The sequence below is a fragment of the Meleagris gallopavo genome, chromosome 2, assembly GCF_000146605.3.
Source record: "Meleagris gallopavo isolate NT-WF06-2002-E0010 breed Aviagen turkey brand Nicholas breeding stock chromosome 2, Turkey_5.1, whole genome shotgun sequence".
NCBI classification, from domain to species: domain Eukaryota; kingdom Metazoa; phylum Chordata; class Aves; order Galliformes; family Phasianidae; genus Meleagris; species Meleagris gallopavo.
Window position 1 is genome coordinate 100,332,833 of NC_015012.2, and position 13,792 is coordinate 100,346,624.

At 38.3% G+C, this 13,792-nt stretch overlaps 1 protein-coding gene across 3 annotated transcripts in view; it reads right to left on the bottom strand.

Moving 5' to 3' along the window:
* The window catches only part of WDR35 (WD repeat domain 35), a 37,256-nt gene extending 24,053 nt beyond the window's left edge, over positions 1-13,203 (bottom strand). Inside the window, exons 1-11 of one of the 3 annotated variants that reach the window (XM_010707966.3) lie at positions 13,094-13,203; positions 12,385-12,502; positions 11,078-11,149; positions 9,409-9,501; positions 8,017-8,145; positions 7,675-7,808; positions 6,995-7,160; positions 6,753-6,898; positions 5,094-5,219; positions 2,224-2,409; positions 1,339-1,371 (exon numbers count right to left, since the gene is read on the bottom strand). In XM_010707966.3, coding sequence (XP_010706268.1) covers positions 1,339-1,371; positions 2,224-2,409; positions 5,094-5,219; positions 6,753-6,898; positions 6,995-7,160; positions 7,675-7,808; positions 8,017-8,145; positions 9,409-9,501; positions 11,078-11,149; positions 12,385-12,502; positions 13,094-13,117 — 1,227 coding nt within the window. In that variant the 5' untranslated portion in view covers positions 13,118-13,203. The remainder of the gene's footprint in view (positions 1-1,338; positions 1,372-2,223; positions 2,410-5,093; positions 5,220-6,752; positions 6,899-6,994; positions 7,161-7,674; positions 7,809-8,016; positions 8,146-9,408; positions 9,502-11,077; positions 11,150-12,384; positions 12,503-13,093) is intronic. The other 2 variants (XM_019613300.2, XM_010707967.3) reach the window with 2 other exon arrangements.
* Positions 13,204-13,792: the final 589 nt, after the last annotated feature.

Consider the following 13,792-nt stretch of genomic DNA (forward strand, 5'->3'; position numbering starts at 1 on the left):
AAAGATATCAACATTTAATTGGTTGCCTTCAAGTGCCAACACAGTTTTCCAGATGTAAATCAAGGATTAAATAGCTTTATCGTGATTACACAGGGAAATAAGAATGTTTTGAATAAAAAAATGTGAAAATTAACTACTGATTTCAACTGCAGGCTCTTTAGATTCAAAAAAATAATTTTGCTAGACATTGAATCACTCAAGAGCTGGCATCCTGGTTCCCCAGGAAATGGAAGACTGTTAGTTGCTCATTAATTCTTTCACTTTCCAACCAACTCATGTAATTGAGATAGCAGACCACTGCAGCTGTACAGCTTGTTCCTTTGAACTGATGGATTGATAGCTTTTAATAATAAGAGAATGGCAGAATGCATAGAATTTAGAGCTTCATCTACTGTCTGAACTATGTTCATTCAAAGACAACAATCTGAACAAGGATTTCTTTCCACTGAGTTACATTTTTTCTCATCCCGTCATCAAAGAAAACACCTCAAAAACATTATTTTTATTTCTTTGTTAAGTTAAACTTTCCACCAGCATTTCCAGTTTTCACCTTATGTGGCCCCTGGAGGAGCCCTTTTTAACCTTTCTAACTGTATACTGTTTGTTTCTGTTATATTTCTATTAATTCTTCTTCAGCACTCACTCTACTTGATTTCTCTTTTATGCCCTTTTTACTTGTTTCTGAGACTCTCAGTCTATCAGAGAGTACCAAGGAGTGCTGGAGTGACAGTATCCAAGACAGACTGCATGAGCAACACAGGGTGGTGGGGTTAGGACCAAGGACAATGAAACTGTCCCATTTCATTGAGCAGAAAGTTCACTGTGGTTATCAAAACTGAGTTCTTCATAACTAATACCGCCTTCCTCTCACAATACAACAGTTCCCGCCAAAATCCATCTTGTTTGCCCCATCAGCTATCCATTTTGCACTCTTGAAATCACAATTCCATCCCCTGAAATCTACTGCAGAATAGGTGTGTTTTTCAGAAAGCAATGAATGAACTGCTACCAAAAGGATAAACTTGTTTACTTCAGTTCCTAAAAGCTGCCTCCCGCGTAGCATTAATAATTAGACTGAAGCCATTTAGAAAGAATTGAAAGAAACTTACTATTCTGTAATTTCCAGGTGATAAATGCAATCTCTTATTTATACTCCAGAAAGTTACACTGAATCCCACCACTCTTTACTTCACATTTAAAAAATGCAACCCAGAAAATCACATTACTTCGTACTCAACTTCACCAAGTGCCTTTGTTCACATATATCATACTTTCAGATCATATCATAGCACACCATCTACTGCACACTCCAACAAAGCAGCACTAAGACATCTTTACCGTTGCACCAATTGACTCCATCTCATGCTCCTCCTTTGTAAGCGATGCATAAGTGATACAGAAAATAATTCAGAAATGAATCCAGTAAGAAAAGCTGTGTGACAGTAATATTAATGTTAACTGAATGTATATTAATCAAAGGATATGTCTATCATATAATCTATCACTTAAATTAAAAGAAGAGGATTTTGTAATAACAGGCATTTATAGCATCCAAAAACTGTCCCTTTCTTATATTTCATTTTTCCCATTTCCAACTGATTAAGTAACTCTTAATGTTCTGGACTTCTGCTACTCTTTGTTCTGCTGTGGAAAAATATGTCCAAAGAAATAGTAATCCTGAACTCTGTGGCTTTTGTGAAGTTATTAGTGGCTATAAGTAAAGGCAGTGAGTAGGTTCTGAACATTTTAGCTAGCACTTTGGTTCTTGGCTTGTTAGCTTCATGGGGTTCACTTTATTTAAACATGGAGCCTGTCCAATGCCTTCTGTCAAACCACAGTTAATCACAGAATCATGGAATTGCTCAGGTTGGAAAAGACCTTAAAGATCATCGAGTCCAACCACAATCTAACCAAACTATCCTAACTCTAACAACCCTCCGCTAAATCATGTCCCTGAGCACCACATCCAAATGGTTTTAAACACATCCAGGGATGGTGACTCAACCACCTCCCTGGGGAGCCTATTCCAGTGCTTAACAACCCTTTCTGTAAAGAAGTTTTTCCTGATATCCAACCTAAACTCACCCTGGCGCAACATAAGGCCATTTCCCCTCATCCTGTCACACACTGAAAAAGATTCAGGATGTTTAATCTTATTTCATTTGTAAAGCACTGACACATACACTACAATACTTCGAACGACATTTACAAAGAAGTCCTTACCTGAGGTTGATCTTCATCTGCTTTGGTTGCTAACACACAGAAATCTCCATAGGTTGTGATGGAAATCAGGCTCTTGACATATTTCACATACTTCTCGTTGTTTTTTGTATCCCAGAAAACAACACAGTACTCTGGACGGTCAGGTCGGGTGTACGCATAAACCACCGTGTTGGAGCAGTAACCCCACTGCCAAGAGAAATTACTCTGAGAAATTCTACAAGAAATGGGACTAATTCAACATATATTCTTTCATGAATGTGTTTACTTCATATCAGTACATAATACAATCACTATTTAATGTTCTTTACCTGTCGTGCAATGAACTTGTTTAAAAAAAGAATGGGAAGAAAGCCCTGGTAATACGTTATTTGCATACTAGTAGCATGGAAAAAGAAGCCTTCCCATCACCAGAAACTGACCTGATCAGAATTGGAGAATTGTCCTCAAAATGAGAAAAAAAAAAAAAAAAACTTTACTCCACGTTTCTTCCTTTATCAGAGAGCACAGAAATACTTGCTGCGATGATGGCTTTCACCACGAAAATGCTTGCTTTGACAAGTAATTTGGAAACACAACATTCACTTCCCAATGGAAGATAATAAACACCTCAAACAGTGCACTTCCTGAAGCAGTCTAAATAAGCAATTATATTAGAGCACTGAAGTAACTTCTATCCCTTCTTCTGTATTAGTAGCACAAGAAAAGCCCTCGTTCCCCCAGAAGAAACATTCATATAACAAGGAGAAAAAAAAGGCAAAATGAGAAATAGAACATTCAAACATTACAAAAATTCAACAAAATTATAGAAGTGAATAAAAAGCCTTTCCAACACACCAGAAACTGAAACCACCTCTGAAAGGGAGGTGAGGCTGACAGACAAACAAGACATAGAGAATCACTTCTGGATGATGATGGCATCGTGCAGAAGTCAGCAGAACTCCAAGTAACCAGTACTTATTAGAAAGATGAGGAAAACCTGTTAGAGAGCTGCCCAAAAGGGTTCTTACATTTTACATGTAACAAAACTATTGTCGTATCAATTGAGAATTTACTTTCTCTTCTTATGGCAACACTTGAAAAATAGATCAACTTGGGTTATGCAGTAAACTGGTAACAGGATACTAACATTTCATCTCCAGGTCAATTCCAATCCAGCTGGAATACATGACAGCTTTGAATCGCTGTCATTTAATGACTGTTATCTTTCAGAATACCTAGTTCCTAAAATAAAGTTACCAATACAACCAGATAGAAGTCCAGTGATGAGAAGGTGCTGCTCACTGGAGGATGACACACATCATCCATCACACAAATATTTCAAGTTGAATCTGAAATATACGACTAACAAGTTAGAAGTTATTTGCCACAGAAATAATTTGAGCACATCTTTTTTCACTTTAGTAGGGAAAGGAAAAAAGAAATAGCTTACAAGTGCAGCATATAGGCAACTGGAAAATGAAAATATGAATAGGAATTACATCTATCAGGTTGTGATCATTTCCAGCGTTTAACTCGCCTGGTTCTATTAAATCACCACAACAAAGTGACAGAAAAAGGCTCAAACAATTCCCAATTTAACACTCTGCTCACCCACTTTAACCAAACAACAATGAAAACTGTGGAGTCCTTCTTGGAGCCTTACTTAAGCAACAGCCTCAATCACTGCCAAATTCAGAATCTAGTTCTGAATTTGGCAGTGCCTAGTTCTGTTAATATTGAGTTCTGTTCATATTGACAAGCATACATTTCTTTGCTATGAAATAAAACCACAGATTCATTATTTAGAAAAAAAACTAAGTCATTCCATCACCAACGAAGACACTTACCTGTCACTAAAACTTCAAGTCGTAGCATTGATGAAATAGAAATCATAAATTAAGCACTGGCTTATTTACTGGGCTTTAAAAAATATGCAGCCATGATATGACTGGATCAGAAAGCTCTGTATTGGAATTTCACTTTAATTTGAATAAATTCAAAATCTGGAACGAGTTACTGATCACAGACAGGAAAAAGAGCATGAGCAATACTGTCCCACATTCATTTTTGGTGGAGTCTTAATCCAAATTCCAAACAAGTAACTACATTACAAGTTTGGTTTGCTTGGTTGTTTTCCTCTAAGTTTGACATTTTTCAGATCTTTCATTTGAAGGTATTCTATTTTGTACAAACAACTGAAAATAAAGACTGACTCTATAGTTGACTACGGCACTGACCTGGTACAAAGAAAGTATTTGTAGTATGCTTCAGTAAACACTGACCCAACCAAGTCAATAACATGGAACAACTCCAAAAGGAAAGAGTGAAAGTGAACCCATGGCACAACCGTGAGACTTCTGCTCTTCAAACCTCGGTCTCTCACAGTTTTAGTGTTGCACTGTTTAGCAGTGGGAATAAAATGTATTGCTCATAGAATGCTCTCATCATTACCTAGGTCTGTATGCAAGCTTTGTCTCTGGAAAGTTGCAAAGTAATTCAAGAGAGAGCTCAGCAATGAGATCACAACTGGTGAATGTGCAACAGGATGTTCCAGAGCTTTACTAATGCTTCTGTTTGTGAAGCCCATAGAAACTAATCTCGGAGTTAAAAAACAAATCAGTACATTAAAAAAAGAGTCCATAATACCATATGGGGTCTCTCTCTTACAGTTTTTACAGGATGTAAAAAACTATTTCCTGCCCAATGAAAAGAAAAATTGTCAGTATAAAAAAACTACCATATTTTCCACTTTCCATGAATAAATTCTCCTCTCCAATTAGCTTTGAAATCCATTTATCAGCTAACTATCCTTTTATCCTGTATTTAAGCACCATCTTCTTCTGCTTTCAACTAAATTTGCTAGTCAAATTAAGTGCCACATAACCACTTACCTTGTAATCTGGCCGAATGTTTGCAAAATATATGTAAGAATCAACAGCTAGTGCAATTTTCAGTCCACCTCCCTCCCAAGATAAGGCTGATATCTGCTTGCCAGGAACTTTCAGTGTGCGCAAGTGCTTGTTTCGAAACAGGAAAAGAAAAAAATACTGAATATCATAAGAAGACTGCCCTAAAATACATAAACAACAGTGCTGCTGGTTGATGAATACAGGCTCATACATCTTCCCTAGAGTACCCCATAATTACCAAATTAGCACACATATGCTAACAAGGTTTGATAATTTGATAAGTATTACAATAAACCACATCTCAATTTTTTTAATTTTCTTTTTGCCTCTTCAGAAAGGGAAATACTTCATTTACATACTAAATTTTAAAAAATTAGAAAAAAATAGAGAATGACAGCACAACATTTCTTTTGTGTGGTAATGTGAATCACCTTTACTATTTCAGTTATTATTCACAGATAGCTCAGGTTGGAAAAGACCTGATCATCAAACATCGAGTCCAACCACAACCTAACCATACTACCCTAACTCTAAATCATGTCCCTGAACACCACATCCAGACAGATTTTAAACACGTTCAGGGATGGTGACTCAACCACCTCCCTGGGCAGCCTATTCCAGAGCTTAACAACCCTTTCTGTAAACAAGCTTTTCCTGATATCCAAACAGCATTGATAACTGACATGACTGAAGTTTCACTGGCACCGATAGTAAGTCTATCTGACCTCAGTTATTTTTATTCATTTAAACTATGTCAAGGGCATATACTGAATCAGCTGATCAGTACACAATTTGCAGTGAGGCAATGGACATTTTCTTTGTCTCTGTATCTCCTTCCCCTTCCAAAAAGTATTCAGGCATGAATCTGTAATTTAAGAGCTAACAAACTTCCTATGTTTAAATATCTATTTTATAGCACCTTAAGTTGAACAATGAATTAAATAAAAATTAACGTTTCTGAAAGCGATAACCATTGTCCCACAGACCATTTGTTTGAGGGAAACTTCTTGGTTGCAAAGTATATAGATGGGTGTAATAAAGGACACCTCTACTCTTTAGCTTAAATAAAATACACCTCCTTAGGGAACAGAGCACTGATACTTAAGCTTAGATCTAGCCCTTCTTCTGAAGGTAAGGCTTCATGCCTAAAGAAACTGCTGCCAATAAGCTTACGTAATTTAGTACCTAAGTTCATGTGTCTGATCAGTTACTACAGCAAACATCCAATCCTAGTTACACCCTACTCATAGAAGACACCATCTTCCAGAATGTTAACCCACAACTTGACTATCACAACCAGCACAAAACCAATCTATAATCCAGATTGACTGTTAACTTTAAACTCTAGATATACAGTCTCAAAACACCTGTTTCTAGAGATCTGGACAAATCAGTCCAGATTCGATATGTACACATTAAGTTAACATCTTAACTGCTGCCTAAGCATTCTCAAAATTGCTGAGAAATTCTTTACTCAGAGAGTGGTAAGGCCCTGGCACAGCAGCATAGAGAAGCTGGGGATGTCCCATCCCTGGAGGCGTTCAAGGCCAGGTCGGGTGGAGCCTTGGGAAACCCTCACAGAAAAAAAACATGCTAAAATAAAGCAAATGAAAGTTTCATTAGTGTATTAAATATTTTTACCTCACCAAATGGAGTGTAGAACTGCACAACATTTATATCTTTATCTGGAGATGTTCCTTTTAGGGAGCCTGCCAGTGCCAATACGCTTCCACAATGGTTCCACTGAATACACACTACATTCATACCAGTATCAATCAACACAGGATCTGGGTTTTGAGAAATACATATTGAAAATCTAAAGATTAGTAGATGTTTTAAGTCAATAAAAGCTCAGTAATTAGCATCCCACATTCTGTACTTACTGTGGTCATTCTCATCTCTCATTATCTGGCATCTTCCATTTTCATAACAGACAGCAAGACAAGGACAATCTGGTTCAACGTAGCCTTCTGTACCATGGTACCAATGTATTCCAGCAATGCGGAAAGTTCCTGTTAAGTTCACCAAACAACTCAGCTTCATTTTCACCTAGACAAGAATGGTTAAGTACTGAAAGTCATGTATAACACTCTGTGTAGATGAACAATTTATATCTACACAAAGAGCTTGCAAGAGACCAGATATATACATGCAAAACTGTTCTCCTGAGCCAAGGAAAAAACTGGCAAAAAAAATTTAAGAGTTTGAAACTCTTAAATTGAACTCTTTATTCAATGCTGGATCAGACATGAGAACACATCTTTTAATTACAAAGAAGTATTTCAGTTCTGGCATTTTTATTCTTTGAAAAGTGTCCTAGAAAATAAACAGATACACACAAAAGCCACTCACTACCACAACAGAACTTTGCAAAAAAATAAAACTTTTTGTTGTTACTTTCATTATAAAATTGCAACTGAATAAATCTTGCATAAAAATGTCACACAAAAAACCTTGCCTAACTGAACTCTTCCAACTAAATGAGTACAAAATAACCTCAAGAGGAAATACACTTTTATGCATATTACATTTCATACCTCTGTGACAACAACCATGAACTTACAATGAAGTTTCCATTACTGTCATAAATGTGGATTTCTCCATTTGCCATTCCAAAGAGCAAAACTTTGCTATCAGAGGACCAGGCTACATGGCACAGGTGTGTACCCTTCAAATCTTTACCCCAGATGCGATTGCCTGTAACAGAGCATTGATTGTCCTTAATAAGCATACCACAGAACTAAAGGAAGGATGCAATCCCATATAAAAACTAAAGCTGCGAAAGAATGTAAGCAACAACTTCTGAAGTAACTATTAATTGTGTTTATATAGAGAAAGAGTTAATATGAACAAACTTCTGGAAAATGAAAGCTATCTAACAAGACAAAATTAGCAAAGCTTTTACCATCTACAGATCCAACAATCACAGCTCCATCTTCATATACAATACAAATCTTCTGTCCATCAGCATTCCAGCTCATGCTTCGAACAACAGATTTATTTCTGTTGTTTATCATCTCTTCATACCAAGCACCTATTAGTAATGAATAAAAAACTGAGTTCTACTTCTGATTTGATAATCTTCTTGTTGATTCAAGACTAATCACCAAATTTAAAGAATAAAACTACCCTCGATTAAAAGATATGCAAATAGGATACCAATGGGCTGCTAATGACATTTCTTAGCAATATAATTTCAAGAAGCTGCTAAAAAAAAAATAACACAGAAACATAAGAGTTTATAAAAATTACCAACAAATCAAAGTAGAAATTCAATGAAATGGAAAAGTATTTGAAGTGTCTGCTTTTAAACAAAGATGGGATACAAGTTAATATCACTCTGAAATGCAAAAAAGAGCTGCAGAAATAGTCTGTTTTGGAAAGAAATTAAAGAGAACGTTGTTCCAATCCTTTTGTGAAACTTCAGAAAGACTATACCACTGTGTGAAATCCAGTGTTTTGGTGTGGCTTTCTTATTCCCAAAACGATATGAACAAATAAGAAATAAGAAAGGGAAGCCAAAGTTTAAGAGGGGCCCAAAAATCTATGCTTACATAATTTCAAAAGAGACCAAAACATACAGGGAAAAAAACAGAAGAAAAAACTGTCATTGATAAAAATAAATACTACGTAATCTACAGATTCTTCTCCCAGACTAGAACCATAGAATCATACAATGGCCTGGGTTGAAAAGGACCACAATGATCATCTAGTTTCCCTATCTAGACCCTGCTATGTGCAAGGTCACCAACCAGCAGACCAGGCTGTCCAGAGCCACATCCAGCCTGACCTTGAATGCCTCCAGGTATGGGGCATCCACAACCTCCTTGGGCAACCTGTTCCAGTGCATCACACTCTCTGAGTGAAAATCTTCCTCCTAGTATCTAACCCAAATCTCCCCTGTCTCAGTTTATGGCCATTCCCCCTTGTCCTATCACTATCCACCCTCGTAAACAGCCATTAAACTAAAGGAGGTTACTCATGTGCTTCTTTTTATTGTTCAGTACGCTATTTTTGTCCAAGGAAATAAAGTAAAAGATATTTTAAATAAGACATTTGCAGTGGTTTACCAAGCACATGGCTAAAAGTTGCTATCTTTTCCTTAGACAACTCTGCAGGACAAACATCTTTTCATAAGCGGCGCTATAAAAATTCAGACAATTACAATAAAAACTTGAAAAATGTTTTTAGCCTATTTTGACTTTTTCAGAAGCCTAAAAAAGAGTTACTAAAATCACTAGCAAAGATTTCCCACCATATGGATTATTATCCAATCTCAAAGTTGTCTGCGGAGTACCTTTATATATGATCCACACAATGATGAGCCCGTTTTGATCACTGGTTGTTAATTTGTGGTACTGTTCATTCCACGTCACCACCTGCACAGAACCTAGAAAATTATACACTTTTTGTGTTTATGTCATTTAAAGAAGTTAAGGGAAAGTATGACATACAAATTGATTTCCCTGGAGCTAACAGAAATTTGTACTGCCGACTTGGATTTCACATTAGACATTCTTTCTGTACCATTCCTTTCCTCTTTCAAAATTCTGCTAAATGCCTCCCTTTGCTCCTTTATTCACCCACCTCAGCAACTCCTTCTCCAAATTCTACGCAGAATATTGTTTCAGTATGCAAAAACAAATCATAGTTCCTGGTGGTTTCTGAGTGCCTCAGACATATTTGGGAACTTGACAAAACTTTATTGTCATAAGAAGGTTTCTTGGTGCTCTTTTCTTTTTCTTCTTCATAGAAATAGTTTGATCCTGAGTAGTGCTGTAGGTTTAAAACCAAACATCCCTCCTGCTTACCAAAAAGCACATTCTCCTCATGACTTCAAACCTTCAAGTCTCACAGAGGATCCTCCTTGCAAACGTTTAATTTGATTTGAAACATCTTCAAACAGTTTCTAATATTAGTTCGTATCAGTCTAATACTGGATATGAATTGATCACTTCAAGCATCACAATAATTCAGTTTTTCATCAGTGGTTATCCAGTTCCTCTTTCTCCTTTCCATTTCTCTTTATTTCAGTCATAAGCTTTACTGACAATCGAAGGTATACTGAATGGAGGGTAAATGTAACCTATTTCAGAATCAAAAACGTCCATTTAAAATACCACTAAATAAATTCTTCAAAATTAACCTTTTTATCATAATTAGGCCCCTAACATAATCTGCTATCAAGTTTCGAATGCAAATCTTCATAAAAAGATCATGTCTTCGTCTAAGGATTTCAGCACCCCCATCTATGTCACTGTCCATGAATAATTGCTATTTATCATGAGACTCCAATTCTTCCCTAATTTCCCTACATTCAGTTTTTACTTTCAAGCACTCTATCCTCCTGTAACCTGTTTTCTAACCTCTCTGAACACTCTGTGATTTGTCAACAAACGGGAAATGAAGATGAATATTTAGGAGAAAGATGAGATTTGCTAAACTAACTGTGACTTCTTTAGAAAACATTAAGCTACCATAACATGTACCATCCTCCACTTCAAAATAAATCAAATTACCTTTTCCTGAATAATGAACAGAGACTGAGGAATTTAGAACAAGTCAAAACTGAAGCAATAAAAAATTAGGCTGTAAGATCAAAGTTCACAGGCCTAACCACGAAAAACTCATAAGCAAATTTTAAGTACTATAGTCAGGCGTGGTTTGTGCAGCATGTATTCTGTATCATGCATAGCATACCAGCCAGAAGTACAGGGCTGATAGATCACTTTGATTCTCAACCCAGTAATTCATTCACAGATCATGAAGGATTAACTAGAGGTATTTATTTCATCAGGTACCTCAACAGAAAGTAGATAGCCAAGCTGCTACATGCCTGATTATAAAACTGATATCTTTATTTTGGACTTTTTAATTAAGCTTTAAGAAAAAATACTCTATGCATTTTCCCAAATCCTGTATTTTTTATTACAATTAAAAAAAAACATGAAATGCCCAAGACTTACCGCTATGGCCTTCAAGAGTTTGATTCATAGAAAGATTGCTAGGAGCTGCAAGTCCCTTTATTTTTGCTTCATCTAAAAATAACAAAAATAACTATAAAATAAACCTAACAAAGTAAGGTTATTACTGTCTGTAACAGTACTTCAACACTAATGACCATTTATATAAATAAAGTTATAAAGGCACATCTGTAGGATGGATTTTCTACCCCTCAGTTCAACATGTTTGTCATCCAAATCCAGACTGATCATTATGCTTGAACAACTTTTAGGAAAACAAAACAAAACAAAGTAAAATCTATGGCTATCACACCAGAAACAGGTTTAAAAGAACTGGAGAATACACCAGATTTCACTTTTCTCTGAAATGTTTAACTTACTTCAAGCAACTTTCTTGCTAGAATAATGCAGATGCTAGAGAACATTTAGAAATAGACAAGAAATAATGAAATTCATTTCAAAACAAACAAATCACAGAATCAAAGAATGGCCTGGGTTGAAAAAGGACCACAATGATCATCTAGTTCCAACCCCCTGCTATGTGCAGGGTCGCCAACCAGCAGACCAGGCTGCCCAGAGCCACATCCAGCCTGGCCTTGAATGCCTCCAGGGATGGGGCATCCACAACCTCCTTGGGCAACATATTCCAGTGTGTCACCACCCTTTGTGTGAAAAACTTCCTTCTAAGATCCAACCCAAATCTCCTCTGTTTTAGTTTGAAACCATTCCCCCTTGTCCTATCACTATCCACCCTCGTAAACAGCCACTCCTCCTCCTGTTTATATGCTCCCTTCAAAGTACTGGAAGGCCACAGTGAGGTCTCCCCAGAGCCTTCTCTTTCCAAACTAAACAAGCCCAGTTCCCTTAACCTGTCTTCATAGGGGAAAATGTCATGTAACAGAATCATAGAATGGCCTGGGTTGAAAAGGACCACAATGATCTAGTTTCAACCCCCTGCTATGTGCAGGGTCGCCAACCACCAGACCAGGCTGCCCAGAGCCATGCCTATATAAAAATATCTATATAAAAATAACAAAAATGAAAGCTATGTCCAGAAAGAAGATGCACTGGAAGTTCAGTGGGTGTAAAGCTCAATAAATGACAAGTATGCCACGTAAGGCAAGCCAAAGGAAAACAGTGGAAAACGGCAGTGCTTCTGATGTTTATGCAAATATATAACCATCTGTAACAGATTTAAAACATACACAGTATTGTCAAGTAATTTCTGGAGAGAGTTGTGCTTTCAGAACTTTGAAGTGCTGTGCATTCTCTTCTTTAAAAAAGATTTTTCTTTTTTAAGTGTGAATTACCTGTCTGCGTTTCTAATCTTAAAACTTTCAGTAATCCATCCTCTCCACCACAGGCTATGAAGCCTTCTTCCTTGTTCCAGGAAATACATCTTAATCGGACATTGCCAGGAATTGCAATCTGAAAAGCAAACATTTTTTTATCCATACATAGCAGCAAAGAACCAGTTTTTTTAATGTCAGAATATTCTAAGAACACCTCAAAAATACCCATAGCACAGAATTTAAACAGAATTATATACTGAAGTAAAACACTGCAACTCAAAAATTTAGAAAAGGGGAATACAGTGCATGTAATGGATAATCATGGAACGGTTTGAGTTCGAAGGGACCTTTAAGATCACGCAGTTCCGACCCCCTGCTATAGGCAGGACACCTCCCTCTAGCCTAGGGTGCTCACAGCCCCATCCAGCCTGGCTTTGAATGCTTGCAGGAAGGGGGCATCACAGCCTCACTGGACAACCCGTTCCAGTGTCTCACTACTCTCACAGCACAGAATTTCTGCCTAATATCTCATCCCGCACGGCTGCTCAGCGCTGGGCACAGCCGCTGGGAGAACAGCCGAGCCGAACCGAACCCTCTGAGGATCCCTCAAGACCCCCCCCCGCCGCCGCTTTCTGGAAGCGGAGAATTCCGCCCGCCCCCGTCAGCCGCCCCGTCAGCCGCCCCGTCAGCCGCCCCGTCAGCCGCCCCCTCGTTCCGCCGGTAGCACCTTCTTGCACAGGTAGATGAACATCCTGGGACAGGAGGCGCGGCACGGCACCACGGCACCACAGCCCTAACCTCCTTGGTTGCCCTGGCAACCGCCGCCGGAAGCGCACTCCTTGGCGCTTATCTTCTACTTCCGGGCAGCAGCGGCCCGCCCCCTCCTCCTTTTCCCCCCACCCCACCCCCCCCCCCGGACATGGCGGCGGGGCTGAGGGCGGGGTGTTTGCAGCTCAGTGCTTGCTCAGTGGCAGCGCGCAGACTTTGTGGCTAGGAAACGATCCTGCTCGTACTTAGTTAATTAATAAAGACCATTCTGCTTTTACATAAAGGAAAATCAAAAAGCGTGTGAATCCAACACCGTATTTTTATACAGAGAATTACCCCAGAAATGCCCCGCTGTTAGCTGGGGTAAACGATGGCGGGCAGCAGGCATTAGACATAATTATGCTTATTCACAGGCTCTGTTGGACACTCACAATTTACCTGGGCTGGTACCTGCACTCGGTGTGTTAAAGGTATAAGGGAGCCCTTCAGAATCACAGAATCACAGAATGGCCAGGGTTGGAAGGAACCTCAAGGATCATGAAGCTCCAACCTCCTGCCACATGCAGGGCCACCAACCTCCACATTTAATACTAGACCAGGCTGCCCAGGGCCCCATCCAACCTGGCCTTGAACACCTCCAGGGATCCACAGCCTCTCT